We start from the raw sequence: 19,019 nt of genomic DNA, 5'->3' as shown, positions 1-19,019 counted from the left end.
CCTAATCCAGGCACTTGTCATCTCCTGCCTGGACTACTGCAATTCACTGTTGGCTGGGCTCCCCCCTTGTGCCATCAAACCCCAGCAACTTGTCCAGAATGCTGCAGCCCTTCCCGAGATCACCCATGTCACCCTGTTCTTCCGCACACTCCACTGGCTTCCAGCCGAAGCTCGCATCCCCTGCAAGACCATGGTGATTGATTATGGAGCAGCAAGAGGAACTGCCCCTCCCTACCTTCAGGTTATGCTCAAACCCTACACCCCAACATGAGCACTCCATTCTGCCACCTCTAGTCTCTTGGCCTTCCCACCATTACGGGAAGGTAGCTCCCACTCAGTCAAGCCAGTCCAAGCTCTTCTCGGTCCTGGCACCCCAATGGTGGAACCAGCTTCCCCCCTGAAGCTAGGACAGTAGAAACCCTACCTCTTCAAATAATATTTTAAATAATTTCCCTCCTCTCCTCGACCCCCCCAACACTTTCACTTGACCCCTCCCTTTTTAGCTCTGACTTTGCTGATAACTACTTTATTGAGGAAAAGTGTGCTTACTATGCCTGTGATGTGTGGTTGTCCCAACTAGCTATTTTAAGATTAATGCACTAACTGTAAATCGTTCTGGATAACAGCGTCTGCTAAACGACTAAAAAGTAAACTGACACTGAAATTATAATATCCCCACCTCAACATGAGTTGTACTAGCAAGCTGACATGACACTACGATGTCTCCTCTTTCCAAACGCGAGTGTCACGCAGTTTACACACCAAAAAAAAAAAAAAAACGTTAATGCACAATAATCGGTGTGCACGATCCCAGAAATCCTTGTTAAATTTGTAATTGGGAGTGTCCAATCCCAGAAATACTTGTGTCCGTGCGTGATCAGGAGTATGCAGCGATCGGCTTACAGCTTACTGCTCAAATTTCACAAAATGTGTACAGTTTGGAAAATACCCGGAAACACTTTTTGATTTGTAATAATGTGATTACGGTGTATGTTTTCTCAAACGATGCATAATGGGGGATGGCTAGTTAATCAGCTCCTGATAGATGTAGTGTATGTTGCTAGCCTGATCCCAGTTCTGTTTTACACGGTCTGCACTCGTGACAAGGAGTGACATTACCAAAACATCTGCGATCAGTCTAGTATGTTACTAGGGACATGTTACTAGGGATAGAAGTGAAAATTCAACAGGCTTTAACACATGTCCATTCTCAAATAATGTCTGACCTTTTAAAACAGTCCTCATTGCTAGTATGGCTTATCCATGAACCTTCTGAGTTACATACAGTTCAGGCCTGTCAGGAAGCCAGCTTATCATGGAAAGCACAAGGGATTCTACCTTGTTTTAGTTATTTATCTACCAACACACACAGACACACACACACACACACACACACACACGGTAGAGATGACAGGAAAGATATGAAGGGATTGAGGCAAAGGGCAGTGTGCCACATCTGGCATATGTCTGGCATGGTATTTATTATATTATATATATATATTTATTTGCTGAATAGGGTTAAGGTGCTGTGTGTACATTTCTTTGGGAAACGATGGTGGCTGGAATTTTGGCATTTGTGGAAGCGGCAAACCCTAGTCCCTGCATGCAACCACAAAAGATTACACATGATGGTCAGACAGCTTTCATGCTCAGACTCAGCCCAGTGTATCCAACACACACGCACACATGCGCATGGGCGCATACACACACATACACACGCACGCACGCACGTACACAGACACACACGCACACACAAACAGCTGTGACCTTCTGAGGGATCCCACAGGAATCTGCCCTATTAAACTGCTAGTAAACTGTGTCAGGTTATACTGTTTATCATCTGTCAACACACAGACACACGCACGCACATACACACACACACACACTCAGTATAATCATTCAAATGTAGTGATTTATCTATCGCAGTTTACACACCATCTCAGGCTATGCATGCTTCCAGAATACCGTACAGTTTATATGGAGATCTATAAATTGCTCTAACTAATTGTAGGCTACACAGCCCAGGACAGACCATCCCTTTGAAGGCCACAATGTCTTCTGCTGCTGGTGCCGCTTGCCTTTACATATTTGCTGTGGCCTAGGTCGGTCTAGCAGTCTTAAGCTGCTATCTCTGGAATACTGCATCATGGGTTTTAAACCTACAGCCTACTGCTATTTCAACACCTCTTGCCACTATCTTTCCTCTTCAGCTATCCTATCCAATAAACAGAAAATACAATAGGAGTGGGCCTGAGAATTGCTATCTCAGAGCTGGACAACAAGGTTATAGGACTCTCTCCAATTAGTGTTCCTGTATCATTTACAGTAAGTCCTCCAGAGAAATGTAACCCATCTGTCATAGCAGCCCTTTAGGACTTGACTTCAAAAGGATTTAGAAGACAAACTTGAAAACACAAGACGTATCATTCAATAAAAACGAAAGGCTCTATTAAATCTGTAAAGCTGAAGCATTATAGATTCCTCAATAGAAAATGTAAAGTTATTTTCCGATTGAGCCGACATATGCAGTATTTACCGTGAATGCAGTCTCTCCGCTAAAGCGGAAACCTTGCCTTAAAATTTCAATCACGCTGTATGGCCTTAACTTCCGCAATGTGGATTGAATAGAGCCTGAAGAGTTTTATCCCATTTCTTTACAGAACATGTCATGGGGTTGTTAAATGACAGACATGTACAGTGGGGCAAAAAAGTATTTAGTCAGCCACCAATTGTGCAAGTTCTCCCACTTGTCATTTTCATCATAGGTACACTTCAACTATGACAGACAAAATGAGAAAAAAAAATCCAGAAAATCACATTGTAGGATTTTAAATGAATTTATTTGCAAATTATGGTGGAAAATAAGTATTTAAAGTAAGTAAGTAACTTTAGAGAACGTTCCCTTAAGAGTCTCATTAGGTCGTTACCTAATGTTTTCCTAGAAAGTTCCAGTGATGTGCAAGGACTGTTTCCAAGAGACCATTCCCTAAATGTCAAACAAAACTTACACAGACCATGGTTACTATCTTTTCGGAATATTCAGTATTAATATTCTACCCGTTTCAATGGAACATTGGTTACCATGGTTACTATCTTCTCGGAATATTCAGTATTAATATTCTACACGTTTCAATGGAACATTGGTTACCATGGTTACTATCTTCTCGGAATATTCAGTATTAATATTCTACACGTTTCAATGGAGCATTGCAAGAATATTCCAGTTTTCTGAGGGTTAGGAGAATAGTTCAACGTCACACAGAATATGGTTTCAGAATATAAGACATTAATGTTCTAGACACGTTTCATGGGAATATTGCAAAAACATCCCTGTGTCCAATGACGTTTAAAACAGGACGTTCTGTCATGGTCCCCTGGAGGTTTTTGTCTAGTTCCCAGTTTGTTCCGGGGACATCCCTAAAGACTTTTTAGGAGGTTGCCTGATTATCCCAAAGAGATGCTATCCCCCAAGAAACTACTTGCTTCTTTACACACCTCTTGTTACTGTTGCAGAGCCCATCAGTGCCCTGATTGTAACGGATCTCGTCCTCCTCTTCTGAGGAGGAGTAGCGAGAAGGATCGGAGGACCAATGCGCAGCGTGGTAAGTGTCCATAATGTTTAATCAAAACACAACAGAACACTGGAACAAAACAATAAACGTGAATAAACGAAACAGTCCCGTGTGGCGACAAACACTGACACGGAAGACAAACACCCCCAACTCAAAAGTGAAACCAGGCTACCTAAGTATGATTCTCAATCAGGGACAACGATTGACAGCTGCCTCTGATTGAGAACCATACTAGGCCGAACACAGAAATCCCAAATGATAGAAAAACGAACATAGACAACCCACCCAACTCACGCCCTGACCATACTAAATCAAAGACATAACAAAGGAACTAAGGTCAGAACGTGACACTGATTGGTGAACCACTGATACATTTACAGCTCACCCCAATGTTTCAACTTACATACGTGATTCCATTATGCATGTTTATTTATACAGTAATTATTATTCACAACTCTAGTTTCACAGCAATCTGATCTTCCTGCTACGCCACCATGTCTGCATCAGGTATCAGTTAATCTGACTATTTTCTCATCATTTATTTAATTTACTTAGTACAGCAATTTTAGGGTTTAACTATAACTATACAGTAGTTGCCTCATTTTGGTGGGGCATTTTCATGTTTTAATGCTACTTCTTAATCACTATGATAAATAAAATACTTTTTTCTTGAGTGTAACTTTAACAGAGCTGAGATTTATTTCAAAGTGCAAAGTGTAGCAATACATTAACAGGAAGCTCGGAATGCTGTGAACCAAGAGGTTGTGAGTTCAAATCCCAGGAGAAGACATGTTGAATAATGATAATAATCACTGTATAAATGAACAATGGAATCATGATAATCCAAATAATGTATGTCAGATGAAAGAACTGTGTGTGGGCGTCCCTAACCATGCCAACAGACAAAGTGCTCTGAATGGATTACTCAAATCCAATTTTATTGGTCACACAAATGCTTGTGTTCCTAGCTCCAACTGTGCAGTAGTATCTAACAAATTACAACAATACACACACATCTTAAAGTAAAAGAATGGAATTAATAAATAAATAAATATTAGTGCGAGCAATGTCTGGTTCACCAATCAGGTCTTTTTTCTTCTTCTTTGGGACCACCAGGCAACGTCCTAAGAACATCTTTAGGGACATTTTCGGAACAAGCCCGGGAACTAGACAAAAACCTCCAGTGGACCAATACAGAACGTCCTGTGGACCAATACAGAACGTCCTGTGGACCAATACAGAACGTCCTGTGCTGTAAACGTCCATAGACACAGGAATGTTTTTGCAACGTTCCCATGAAACGTGTCTAGAACATTAGTATCTCATATTCTGAGAACATGAGAACCATGTTCTGTGTATGTTTGGTGTGACTTTTGATGTTATATTCCCCAAACCCTCAGAAAACTGGACACATGAATGTTCTTGCAACGTTCCCATGAAACATGAAGAGTGAGGGGAGCGCAACGAGAAAGAGAGTGATGGAGAAAAGAGGCATGAAGAGTGAGGGGAGCGCAGCGAGAAAGAAAGTGATAGAGGCATGAAGAGTGAGGGGAGCGCAGCGAGAAAGAGAGTGATGGAGAAAAGAGGCATGAAGAGTGAGGGGAGCGCAGCGAGAAAGAGAGTGATGGAGAAAAGAGGCATGAAGAGTGAGGGGAGCGCAGTGAGAAAGAGAGCGATGGAGAAAAGAGGCATGAAGAGTGAGGGGAGCGCAGTGAGAAAGAGTGCGATGGAGAAAAGAGGCATGAAGAGTGAGGGGAGCGTAGCGAGAAAGAAAGTGATAGAGGCATGAAGAGTGAGGGGAGCGCAGCGAGAAAGAGAGTGATGGAGAAAAGAGGCATGAAGAGTGAGGGGAGCGTAGTGAGAAAGAGAGTGATGGAGAAAAGAGGCATGAAGAGTGAGGGGAGCGCAGTGAGAAAGAGAGTGATGGAGAAAAGAGGCATGAAGAGTGAGGGGAGCGCAGCGAGAAAGAAAGTGATAGAGGCATGAAGAGTGAGGGGAGCGCAGCGAGAAAGAGAGTGATGGAGAAAAGAGGCATGAAGAGTGAGGGGAGCGCAGCGAGAAAGAAAGTGATAGAGGCATGAAGAGTGAGGGGAGCGCAGCGAGAAAGAGAGTGATGGAGAAAAGAGGCATGAAGAGTGAGGGGAGCGCAGCGAGAAAGAGAGTGATGGAGAAAAGAGGCATGAAGAGTGAGGGGAGCGCAGTGAGAAAGAGAGCGATGGAGAAAAGAGGCATGAAGAGTGAGGGGAACGCAGTGAGAAAGAGTGCGATGGAGAAAAGAGGCATGAAGAGTGAGGGGAGCGTAGCGAGAAAGAAAGTGATAGAGGCATGAAGAGTGAGGGGAGCGCAGCGAGAAAGAGAGTGATGGAGAAAAGAGGCATGAAGAGTGAGGGGAGCGTAGTGAGAAAGAGAGTGATGGAGAAAAGAGGCATGAAGAGTGAGGGGAGCGCAGTGAGAAAGAGAGTGATGGAGAAAAGAGGCATGAAGAGTGAGGGGAGCGCAGCGAGAAAGAAAGTGATAGAGGCATGAAGAGTGAGGGGAGCGCAGCGAGAAAGAGAGTGATGGAGAAAAGAGGCATGAAGAGTGAGGGGAGCGTAGTGAGAAAGAGAGTGATGGAGAAAAGAGGCATGAAGAGTGAGGGGAGCGCAGTGAGAAAGAGAGTGATGGAGAAAAGAGGCATGAAGAGTGAGGGGAGCGTAGCGAGAAAGAGAGTGATGGAGAAAAGAGGCATGAAGAGTGAGGGGAGCGCAGCGAGAAAGAGAGTGATGGAGAAAAGAGGCATGAAGAGTGAGGGGAGCGCAGCGAGAAAGAGAGAGGGAAAGACAGAGCTGGGCTAAAGAGAGAGTAGAACAAATGTTTAGAAAGGGAGACAGGTACGTGAGAGGAGAGCAAGAGCGAAGGAGGGGATATTGAGTAGAGGTAAAGGGAGAATACATGGGTCGTTCCTCGAGTATGTAGGTGCCTTTTCATAAGTGTAAATTGGTAAAAAATGTTGATTTAACCTCATTTTAACATTCTATCATAAAGAGAATACCCTGAAGCCCAAGGCAAATACTTGGTATTTTGTTTGAACGACTTAGTATCTCGTTTGAACTACTAAGTCATTCAAAAGAGATAAATCGTTCCAACGAGATACTAAGTCGTTTGAACAACTTACTTGTTGTTTTTTCTCATTGGTTATGCAGTTATGCTTCTCATTGGTTATGCAGTTATGCTTCTCATTGGTTATGCAGTTATGCTTCTCATTGGTTATGCAGTTATGCTTCTCATTGGTTATGCAGTTATGCTTCTCATTGGTTATGCAGTTATGCCTCTCATTGGTTATGCAGTTATGCTTCTCATTGGTTATGCAGTTATGCCTCTCATTGGTTATGCAGTTATGCTTCTCATTGGTTATGCAGTTATCCTTCTCATTGGTTATGCAGTTATGCTTCTCATTGGTTATGCAGTTATGCCTCTCATTGGTTATGCAGTTATGCTTCTCATTGGTTATGCAGTTATCCTTCTCATTGGTTATGCAGTTATGCTTCTCATTGGTTATGCAGTTATGCTCTCATTGGTTATGCAGTTATGCCTCTCATTGGTTATGCAGTTATGCTTCTCATTGGTTATGCAGTTATGCTTCTCATTGGTTATGCAGTTATGCTTCTCATTGGTTATGCAGTTATGCTTCTCATTGGTTATGCAGTTATGCTTCTCATTGGTTATGCAGTTATGCTTCTCAGACCGTTGCTGCAGCCATATAGTCACTGACTCCATCCATTGATATGATTATTCATTGATAGTTGTTTGATAGGGCTGCTATTGAATGCCACAGCATGTATGTGGACTATGGTTATCTCACGGTTTTACCAATTTGACTTCAGATTCTGACGTTTATCCACATTTCTCCAAACGTCAAATGTCAAAGTGTTTTTGAATCTTTATTTGTTCACTAAGTCATTTAAATGAGATACTAAGTCATTAAAACTTGATACTGTCGTTACATTTTTTAAGTTTGTTTTGCCTAGTGTTTTCCCATCTCAAGCGGTTGAATAAAAAACAGACTATAGTAAGTGCCTATTATATAAAATATATAAATAAAGTAACAGGGTTGACCATAATAGGGTCAACGATTTAAATCCCCTTGTGACAGGAGGAATGGATGCTTGTTCTGTGCAACAGGGAGTGGCAATTGAATTTAATCTTCACAAAACATATATTTTTTAACGTTGATACAACATTTCTAGCCTGTCTATCTATGAGTAACACGGTTGACGTGTTATCCTCGACTGGCTCAGTTTTCTACCACAAAACACCAGAACATTTCCTAAAATAGTAGAACCAGCTCACCTGCTTTTACGCTATGATTTGACTATTAGATGTTCAGTGTTTCTTCTGAAAAAATATTTTAGGAGTACTTTTTCCATGTTAAAAAGAGTTCAGCTCACGTTCAAAGGTTAACCTTAAAACGAGGGACAGACGTAAATGTGAAATTGTGAAAACTTGGAAGTGACACAGGGTTGATGGAGGGACATGTCAAAATGCTGAATTTTGGCACTTTAGCAATCCAACTAGTACCAAATGTTCCAAGAACTATATGTTTCTTAGGTCTTGGTATTTCTTGGAATTTCGTTACTTTAACGAAACGTTTCCTAAAAGTTGAAACATGGTTAAATGTAATAAATGTTTTGGTAAATGCTCTAGCATCGTTCTCCAACAGATGTGACACTGGGAGTGTTCTCAAATAGTTCAGAGAACGTTAAGAAACAAACGTTCTTATGTGGGTACTTCAGCATAATGTTTCCTACAGGTTTTCTCATGGTTCTATTTAAAGTCATGTTCTCAAATTGTTCAGAGAATGTTAAGAAACAATGGTCTTCTGTGGGAATTTCAGTACTTCCACAGAACAAGTTCCCATGTGGTTCTATTTAATGTCCTTTTTTACATATTTTTATTCTGGGAATGTAAAAAACAATGAAACAATGTGTGACTTAAGCAATGGTCTCAGAACGTTCAGAGACTATACAGTTCTCCTTTATGTAATTTCTTGGCAATATTCTGGGAATGTAAAAAAAACAAGAATTCTACACATTAACATCAACATCAATTAGCTCTCAATTCCGTTCTCAGAACATAGAGAAAAAGTTCCATAGAAACCACAAGAAAACTTTAGTAACGTTCAGAAAACGTTCTAAGAATGTTATTTAAAAACATATTCATTCCATTCTCAGCGTCAACAGGGGTGTATTCATTATGTTTTGCAACGGAAACCATTTACCGTTTTAAGAACCAAACAGAAGAAATTAGAGCAAACAGAAGAAAAGAGGTAGGAACCTACCTGCATTTATCCAATAGAAAGTCTTGTAGAAACAGTTTTTGTGGAACAACCCATATAGAAGAACAGACTTGGGGGATTAGAGCAGTGAGTGCCAGTGACCCTTGGGGGTTACGAGTTGTTCAGCTGGACCATAAAAGTCTATATATGCAGGTGGAGAGGGCCTTCCCACTCATAGCCTTATGGCTAACCGACTGTTAAACCTTATGGGTAAACTATATGCGTATCTTTTTGGTCAGCCATCTTCCACCCATAAACAATGAACTACAGTATATTCTTCTATTCTATTTTCAACCCCTTTCTGTTGTTCCTCCCTTTACCCCTGTGTTCATGCCTTTAAACCCCCATCCCAGAATTGGCTTCCTATTTCGCAACAAAGCATCCTTCACTCATGCTGCCAAACATACCCTCGTAAAACTGACCATCCTACCGATCCTCGACTTCGGCGATGTCATTTACAAAATAGCCTCTAATACCCTACTCAATAAATTGGCTGCAGTCTATCACAGTGCCATCCGTTTTGTCACCAAAGCTCCATATACTACCCACCACTGCGACCTGTATGCTCTCGTTGGCTGGCCCTCGCTTCATACTCGTCGCCAAACCCACTGGCTCCATGTCATCTACAAGACCCTGCTAGGTAAAGTCCCCCATTATCTCAGCTCGCTGGTCACCATAGCAGCACCCACCTGTAGCACGCGCTCCGGCAGGTATATCTCTCTGGTCACCCCCAAACCAATTCTTCCTTTGGCCGCCTCTCCTTCCAGTTCTCTGCTGCCAATGACTGGAACGAACTACAAAAATCTCTGAAACTGGAAACACTTATCTCCCTCACTAGCTTTAAGCACCAGCTGTCAGAGCAGCTCACAGATTACTGCACCTGTACACAGCCCATCTATAATTTAGCCCAAACAACTACCTCTTTCCCTACTGTATTTATTTATTTATTTTGCTCCTTTGCACCCCATTATTTCTATCTCTACTTAGCACATTCTTCCACTGCAAATCTACCATTCCAGTGTTTTACTTGCTATATTGTATTTACTTCGCCACCATGGCCTTTGTGGCCTTTACCTCCCTTATCTCACCTCATTTGCTCACATTGTATATAGACTTATTTTTCGACTGTATTATTGACTGTATGTTTGTTTTACTCCATGTGTAACTCTGTGTTGTGTATGTGTCGAACTGCTTTGCTTTATCTTGGCCAGGTCGCAATTGTTCTCAACTTGCCTACCTGGTTAAATAAAAGTTAAATAAAAATAAAAAATAAATCCTCTGTCCCTTCTTTAAACCCCCAAAGTCCTAGTTGTCAGCCCTTTCTTACCCTTATTTCCCTTTCATCCGTCTCCGCTCTTCTCTCCTCATTCCCCCCCCGCCTTGTCCCCCTCTCCCCCATTGGGAGACACATGGCGCTACAGCATTCCAGGCATTCCATTATAACAAGCCACATTCCCTGGAACACTTCCTCACTCCCATCTGTTCCTGTGGTCCTGGAGGGGTGCAGATATATAAACCCTCCTCTAGTTTGTATGCCTCCTGCCCCCCCTACTCCCACTATACCACTCCTTCTCCACCTCCTGCTTCTATACCCCTCCTCCCCCTCTTAACCCCTATTCTCTCTATATACCTCTCCTGCCCCTCCTCTCCTCTGTACCCCTCCTTCTCACCCCCCAACCTCATCATCCCACTATATTCCTCCTCACCCCCTCCATAGTATTGATTCTTATCCCTTCAGGGCCACTACAGATCACACTAACTCCAGCCCTGTACATCGAGTTGTCTTACTAAACACACAAACGGGACAAATACTATTCTATTACCCGTCACCCCAGTGCTCAACTGAGCTGGGAAGTTTATCTTACTGTGCCCACTGCTCATCCCAGGAGAGAGGGACAGAAACAGTGGACAGAAGAGAAAGAGGAACTCCATATATCGATGAGATATGGGAGGGAAGGAGAAGAAGATTTTGGGCATTACTGATGTTCCGAAATACCAGGGGTGAGTGTCACTCAATCCAGCTTTTACAAATGGGCTGTGATAACTGGAAAAAGAAGACGTTGATAATGCCAAACAATAATTCAGTCTGACTTTTTTTTAAACATATTTGCATTCTGGTATGGAAATAGATTAGAGCCCTTTAGGTTTAAACTCTTGTTAGCTTTTGTTGTTTCTGTGTTGGTCTCTGTTATTCTACAGAGGTTCTGTGCAATCCCATGCATGCACAATAACAATGCTATGAACGTTAACACCCCAGCTAGCAAATAACGTTCTGAAATCCATGGGTTTCTTAGAGCTTGGTGAGAGTGTCGTTGTCCTATGATTATTTTGCATACAACCATCTCACAACTTTCTTGGAATGGTGCAGGACAGTTGCTTGTCTTCGGAACATTCTCAGCACATTTAACGTTAACAGAACATTTCTTAAAAGTTTCAACATGGATACATTTCGTTTAAATTGGTTTGAAGTTTCTAAAATAGTTAAGAAAAGTACTGTGGGATTTTCAGTACTTAAGGATAACATTTCATACAGGTTTCCTCATGGTTCTATTTAAAGTCAGTACTACTGCCTAACGTTTCCTACATGTTTCCTCATGGTTCTATTTTAGGTAATATTCTCAAATGATTCCGTGAATGTTAAGAAACAACGTTCTTCTGTGGGAGTTTCAGTACTTCCACAGAACATTCCACAAGTAGTTCTATTTATGGTAATATTTTTACTACATTCTGGAAATGTGCTCAAAAATTGTGTAACTTAAGCGATGTTCTCAAAATGTCCAGAGAATATATGGCTGTCTATTATGGCAGTTCTTGGTAATATTTTGGAAATGTAAAAAGAAAATGGAACTCTACATATTAACATCAAAAAGCTTTCAATTCCATCTTTGAATTTTCCATAAAAATCACAAGAAAACGTTCAGGAAACGTTCTAAGAATGTTATTTAAAAACATATATGTTCCGTTCTCAGTGTCAACAAAACTATCTCTAACTTCTCTCTTGTTAAGTATGTTCAGGTGTGCTAAAATGAACAGCTTTGTATGCATAAAAAAACATGGCATAGTAGCTCCATCCTGGTGGTGCAGTGGTCTAATTCCTGGGGTAGAGAACAGAAGATCATAGGTTTGAATCTCACTCTGTCAAAATATGTGTTTTCCATGATTAATGCCTAAATGAATGTCCATGTGTCCTACTGTGCTTAGACTTCAAAGATGTTTACCCCAAATAAGATAACAGTGTAATAAAAATAAAATTTGAGTGTGAAGAAAACTTTCAATAATAACCATAGCACATTTTCCGCAACATTGAGAGAATGTTCTCAGAATGCTATTTAATTACCTTCAAATAGCCTGTCTGACAGATACTTTTCCAACCGCTTACAAGAAGCCTGACGCAAGCCTATATCAGTCAACCTTTGGATGAGAATGTGATGGTCAATGGTATCGAAAGCCTTGGAAAGGTCTATAAATAAGGCGGCACAATGATTGTTATGATCCAAGCAATTTAAAACCTAATCTAAAAGTGTAGCAGCTGAAACTGTACTATGTCCTGGTCTAAAACTGGATTGGTGCACATTCTTAACTGAGAGATAGTCCGGGATTCTAAAACTTTGGAAAGACAAGATCGTTAGGAAATTGGACAGTAGTTATCTATGTACGGGAGGATTTCCTCCTTTATGTAGGGGGAAGGCATGTGCCGCTTTCCAGATCCTAGGGACCGGAAACAACTGTCAAGTTAAACATCTAGGTCAGTGGTTCTGTACAAAGTGGGGAAGAGAGCTGCAGTGAGAAGGGATCACGTGTATCAGCCCCTATGCTTTTTTTTTTACATCAATCTTTTAACACAGCACTTCATACATCATAGACATGAAAGGGTTGAAATGAAAATAAATCGGTGGCCAGCTGAAGCAAAATGGCTATTAAAAGCATTACAATGCTCCATTTTTGTCTAGGGACCACAGGCTGTCAAAACCTGCTGGGGCAATGAGGGGTTGGAGTTTTGTTTCAAATATTTGACCACTTCTCCAGAAATTGGCTGGATTACCACCACTCTCTGAGACACAACTCAAGGCATTTGTTGATTTACTTTTTAACCAGGGATAGATGTCTATTTCTCAAATCTCTGAAGGACTGCCAATCAGACATAGAATCAGTCCATCTAGCCGTGTTTAAAGTTGGGGTGAATTAGTTGAGTTATCAGCTGAGTTAGATTTAGCTAGGTACAAATATATTTCAGCTCATCAAATGCTGGCATCAACCAATCTAGATTAAGATCACTCACTATCAGTAAATCAGATTGAGCATGGTTAGACGGCAGGTCACACAATTGTATTTTCTAAGAACTCAGTATGGAGGCAGAGAGAGGGCGATAAATTCCCACTAGCTTCAGATTGCCATTTTTACCAAGTCCCACATGTAGGACTAGACATTCGAATTGCTTAGGGACAGAGTTTGTGATGGATACCAACACATTTAAATATCTCTTTATGTATATGGCGACACCCCCTCCTCTGCCAACTCTATAATCTAAAAACATTATAACCAATCAGATACACATCAGAGTCCTTAATAGACTTCTCCAAGATTCAGTTTAAAACATTATAACCAATCAGATACACATCAGAGTCCTTAATAGACTTCTCCAAGATTCAGTTTAAAACATTATAACCAATCAGATACACATCAGAGTCCTTAATAGACTTCTCCAAGATTCAGTTTAAAACATTATAACCAATCAGATACACATCAGAGTCCTTAATAGACTTCTTTAGCCAAGATTCAGTTTAACCAGAACGTCCACGTTGGTTTGAAAGGCCGGAGTTACAGTAAAATCCATTATCGAAAATAACTTCTGGAATTTACATGAATCAGTCCAAGGCTGCATCTGCGGGATTTCAGATCAGCCTGAGTTATAATACACACATGCCATGTTCAACAGGTAACCCCCCTACTTTGAAAAATGCCAAATCATCCAACTTCCAGTAGGGGGCCTAGTCGCCTTCCTGACCACCCCCCAGCCATCCTCACATACTTTGTACTTCCTCATATTTTCGGGGTGCATGTCACTCCTGCTGCCCAGTGTGAGAGGACTGATAAGGAGGAGGCCATCGTTGGATTTGCCTCCCACTTAAATTTTGGGGTTTACTGAAGCCAAGTGGGTGACTGAAGCCTGCTTGATTGAAGCAGGGTATATGGGTCCCCCTCCTATCCCTCTCCTCCCCCCTTCAATCTCTGTAGTTGGTTGCATCTCATAAAGCCTAAGTAATTCACTTTTATGTGATATGATACGATACGGGCAGCAGGGTACCCTAGTGGTTAGAGTGTAGAGGTGGCAGGGTACCCTAGTGGTTAGAGTGTAGAGGTGGCAGGTACCCTAGTGGTTAGAGTGTAGAGGTGGCAGGTACCCTAGTGGTTAGAGTGTAGAGGTGGCAGGTACCCTAGTGGTTAGAGTGTAGAGGTGGCAGGTAGCCTAGTGGTTAGAGCATTGGGCTAGTAACCGAAAGGTTACAAGTTTGAATCCCCGAGCTGACAAAGTACAAATCTGTTGTTCTGCCCCTGAACAAGGCAGTTAACCCACTGTTCCTAGGCCAAATAAGAATTTGTTCTTAACTGACTTGCCTAGTTAAATAAAGGGTAAAAAAAATATGACTTTGTATAGTTTTTTCCCCCAAGCATTCGGATGGGAGATGAGTGTTACAAATGATACAAATCAATGGGTCCTGCATACTGTAGGCCGGCCGGGTACCTATATTAGGCTTAATGCCTCTAAAAATAATTTTATGTCAAATTATATCTCACCATTATTTCTCAACTTTATTTATCATTAGTGTTAATGTTGATCAATATTTCAGCTATGCTGGCCAATTGTAAATGATCAAATAAATGTCTGATCAATGAATACAATTCTGAACAAATTGTAATTTATAATGATAATTATGGCAGAGGCACCAATATATTGTCGAGGACACTAATTGTATACTGTTTTCATGTACATTCCCTCAATGTCTAAGTTTTTAAGGTGGCCCGGGCTTTACTAATTCTTATGAAGCTAGGTATCACTGAACTGTATTCTGTAATGAGTTACAAAACAATAGAAATGCAGTTGTGTATCGCTGCTTTTTACCTGATATCCAACAGTCCATGATCAGTTCTGTTGACCATGAGATTATTTTGAGGAGAACATTTGTTGAGGCATACTATTTAAGCTCGGAGTGACATGTCGCCCATTGTTAGCCTTGTCTTCAATTCCATGTGGCCATTGTTTACCTTGTTGCCTGGCAACGACCACATGGGCGTTTCAAAGAGCTATCAGTCAAGGTGAGCTCGTGAATTTAAGCTCCCCGTCTTCCTGATAGTTAGAGATGAGAGAAAAGGTACAATTTCTTAATTTCGGAACATTTTAATAGCATAAAAATATTATAATGTTTTGGTCATTGAAAAGCTATTTTTACTTGGGAAATAGGATGGATGTAGGACGGATGTAGGACGGATGTAGGATGGATGTGCGGGATCTTTTCTTTCAGTTTTACCCGTCAGCAAATGTATGGCTTCGTCCCTACAACCAAAGTGAAACCAAAAACATGCATTCCCACAACTTCAAAGGAACCAAATGCGCTAGCTGGGACCTATTTCCCTCCGGTGTTGGTTTCATCCCCTGCAAGGTGAAGCTAACAATAAACTCTGCACAGGAACATTCACAGTTTGTAGATTTAATGGTGCCCCAAGGAACATTTAATCGATTTTTAAAACTATTGGCACACAGTATAGCCCTTAGTGAGGAATATTAACCTTGTTATGAACCCCCCAAAAATATTTGCATGCATGTGACCTCTTGTTATATAATTTACATTTCAACTCAAAAACAAAAACCAATCGGGAAGGCTCTGCTGTTTGTAACACGGTACTCTGAAGGTAGTCAGCAGGCCACACTGACAGGAAAGACACATATACATTTGAGGGAATTCACCTTTAAGATTATATGACAACACAAATCATTGAATATTTGAAGCTAATAATTATTCAACTGCCAGTACTGAACCCTTGCTGAATTGAACCTTTGAAATGCAATGATAACAGATGCTATATTATCTACTTCTCCACCTCTTATAGTTCAATATACCTCGCTTTTTTTACTTTGTCAATATAATTACTTGTACTGCAAATAATAATGGAGCAAATGAGTGCTATAACAGTTACAGTATAATGCAGACAACAACAACAACAACAACAACATCAACACCTACAACTGCAACAGTTTCACAACAGATCTGAATGTGAGATTCCATCGTGATTATTTTTGGTAATGCCGAATGTGAGTCCATCTGCTGCATACTAAAATAAGGACACTCTGCTTTGTTCTCTGCCGTGGAATGGAAAAGTACATTGGTTGGGAGGAGACGGGTACAGTTACACTTTTCCGCAAGGTTGCTTGGCAGTCGCCTTCGTGAAGGCTGAGGAACGAGTGTGTTTGTGTGTGTGTGTGTGTGTGTGTGTGTGAGCGAGATAGAAGAGATAGGTAGAGAGAGAAGAAAGAGACTTAGCTATCAGCAAGGTAAGAGCTACCAAGGTAAGAGCTACCAAGGTAAGAGCTACCAAGAGGGAAAGAGTCAAGTGCAAGTGTTAGTTCACAAAATGGGAGGGGGGGGGGCTTGCTGTGGAATGATTTAAGATACTCTTTGAAGATGGTTTCAGATGGTTTCATGTGCCTTCATGTTTGTTTGCCGCATACATGCATTCCTATAGACTTGGGGTTAGGTTATCAAGCATTTAGGTGTTGTAATCGTATACACCCCCAGTCCAGCCTTTCAGTAAAAGTAATGGTGATGATACTGTGATACTCTGATCTCTGTGTGTGTGTGTGTGTGTGCGTGCGTGCGTGCGTGCGTGCGTGTGTGGAGGAATGTTGTTGGCTTGAATGGAGAAAATAAACTTGCTGATGGCTCACATATTATATTCAATTTATTTGGCATTAACCTACTATTAATTAGTGAAGTGGACTCTGTCACAGTGTCAGTTAGAGAGATAACGTCACGCAATCACACATCCTCTCTTTGAGGGCCTCTAAGGGACAAACAATCTACTTGGCCTCCTTTGGGATCTTTCTGGTAAAACTGTGTTCATGTTTGGATAGTGTCGTCAATTAGTCCGGGGTATTTGGAGATCTACACATTAGACTCTGGCTAAAGGCCTGGGAGCTGCCAGTCAGATCTACACGTTAGTCTCTGGGCTAAAAGCCTGGGAGCTGCTAATCAGATCTACACATTAGTCTCTGGGCTAAAGGCCTGGGACCTGCTAATCAGATCTACACGTTAGTCTCTGGGCTAAAAGCCTGGGAGCTGCTAATCAGATCTACACATTAGACTCTGGGTTAAAAGCCTGGGAGCTGCCAGTCAGGGCCAAAACTGGGTACAAAAATATTTGTATCAACATAACAAGGTTCAACAACTGAGACAAAAACTGAACAAGTTCCATAGACATGTGACTAACAGAAAATGGAATAATGTGTCCCTGAACAAAGGGGTGGGGGTGGGGGGGTCAAAATCGAAAGTAACAGTCAGTATCTGGTGTGGCCACCAGCTGCATTAAGTACTGCAGTGCATCTCCTCCTCATGGACTGCACCAGATTTGCCAGTTCTTGCTGTGAGATATTACCCCACTCTTCCACCAAGGCACCTGTAAGTTCCCGGACATTAATGGGGGGAATGGACCTAGCCCTCACCCTCCGATGCAACAGGTCCCAGACATGCTCAATGGGATTGAGATCTGGGCTCTTCGCTGGCAATGGCAGAACACTGACATTCCTGTCATGCAGGAAATCACACACAGAACGAGCAGTATGGCTGGTGGCATTGTCATGCTGGAGGGTCATGTCAGGATGAGCCTGCAGGAAGGGTACCACATGAGGGAGGAGGATGTCTTCCATGTAACGCACAGCATTGAGATTGCCTGCAATGACAACACGCTCAGTCTGATGATACTGTGACACACCGCCCCAGACCATGACGGACCCTCCACCTCCAAATAGATCCGGCTCCAGATTACAGGCCTCAGTGTAACGCTTCATTCCTTCGACGATAAACACAAATCCGACCATCACCCCTGTTGAGACAAAACCGTGACTCGTCAGTGAAGAGCACTTTTTGCCAGTCCTGTCTGGTTCAGCGACGGTGGGTTTGTGCCCATAGCCAACGTTGTTGCCGGTAATGTCTGGTGAGGACCTGCCTTACAACCGGCCTACAAGCCCTCAGTCCAGCCTCTCTCAGCCTATTGCGTACAGTCAGAGCACTGATGGAGGGATTGTGCGTTCCTGGTGTAACTCGGTCAGTTGTTGTTGCCATCCTGTACCTGTCCTGCAGGTGTGATGTTCAGATGTACCAATCCTGTGCAGTTGTTGTTGTTGCCATCCTGTACCTGTCCTGCAGGTGTGATGTTCAGATGTACCGATCCTGTGCAGGTGTTGTTACAAGTGATCTGCCACTGCGAGGATGATCAGCTGTCTGTCCTGTCTCCTTATAGCGCTGTCTTAGGCGTCTCATAGTACGGGCATTACAATTTATTACCATGGCCACATCTGCAGTCCTCATGCCTCCTTGCAGCATGCCTAAGGCAAATGAGCAGGGACCCTGGGCATCTTTCTTTTGGTGTTTTTCAGAGTCAGTAGAAAGGCCTCTTTAGTGTCCTATGTTTTCATTACTGTGACCTTAATTGCCTACCGTCTGCAAGCTCCGTTCCACAGGTGCATGTTCATTAATTGCTTATGGTTCATTGAGCAACAATGGGAAACAGTGTTTAAACCCTTTACAATGAAGATCTGTGAAGTTATTTGGATTTGTACGAATTGTCTTTGAAAGACAAGACCCTGAAAAAAGCGATTTCTTTTTTTGCTAAGTTTACAAATACAGATACGTGTTTGTTGTGCTTAAGATCCCATCGTTAAGCACAGAGCTTCATAGACCCCTTCAAAGTCTCTAGACTCTTTCTCTTGTTCTCCGTCTAGCGCGCTCTATTTCTCGCTCACACACACACAAACATTTACCACGCATACACACATTATGAAAAGCATTGTCTCACATTTTTCTTCTCTGTATGTCAATCCTATATTTAGCACTTTGTTGCTATCCCACATTCTCCCAGAC

At 41.9% G+C, this 19,019-nt stretch overlaps 1 protein-coding gene across 1 annotated transcript in view; it reads left to right on the top strand.

The window, feature by feature from the left end:
- Positions 1-10,579: 10,579 nt before the first annotated feature.
- LOC115145396 (myosin light chain kinase family member 4-like) overlaps positions 10,580-19,019 on the top strand; it is a 68,196-nt gene continuing 59,756 nt past the window's right edge. The window contains exon 1 of the mRNA XM_065003222.1: positions 10,580-10,887. Within this exon, the coding sequence (XP_064859294.1) occupies positions 10,832-10,887 (56 nt within the window). The 5' untranslated portion in view covers positions 10,580-10,831. The remainder of the gene's footprint in view (positions 10,888-19,019) is intronic.

This window comes from Oncorhynchus nerka, linkage group LG17, assembly GCF_034236695.1.
Source record: "Oncorhynchus nerka isolate Pitt River linkage group LG17, Oner_Uvic_2.0, whole genome shotgun sequence".
Classification (NCBI taxonomy): domain Eukaryota; kingdom Metazoa; phylum Chordata; class Actinopteri; order Salmoniformes; family Salmonidae; genus Oncorhynchus; species Oncorhynchus nerka.
This window is presented reverse-complemented; position numbering and strand designations above follow the sequence as displayed.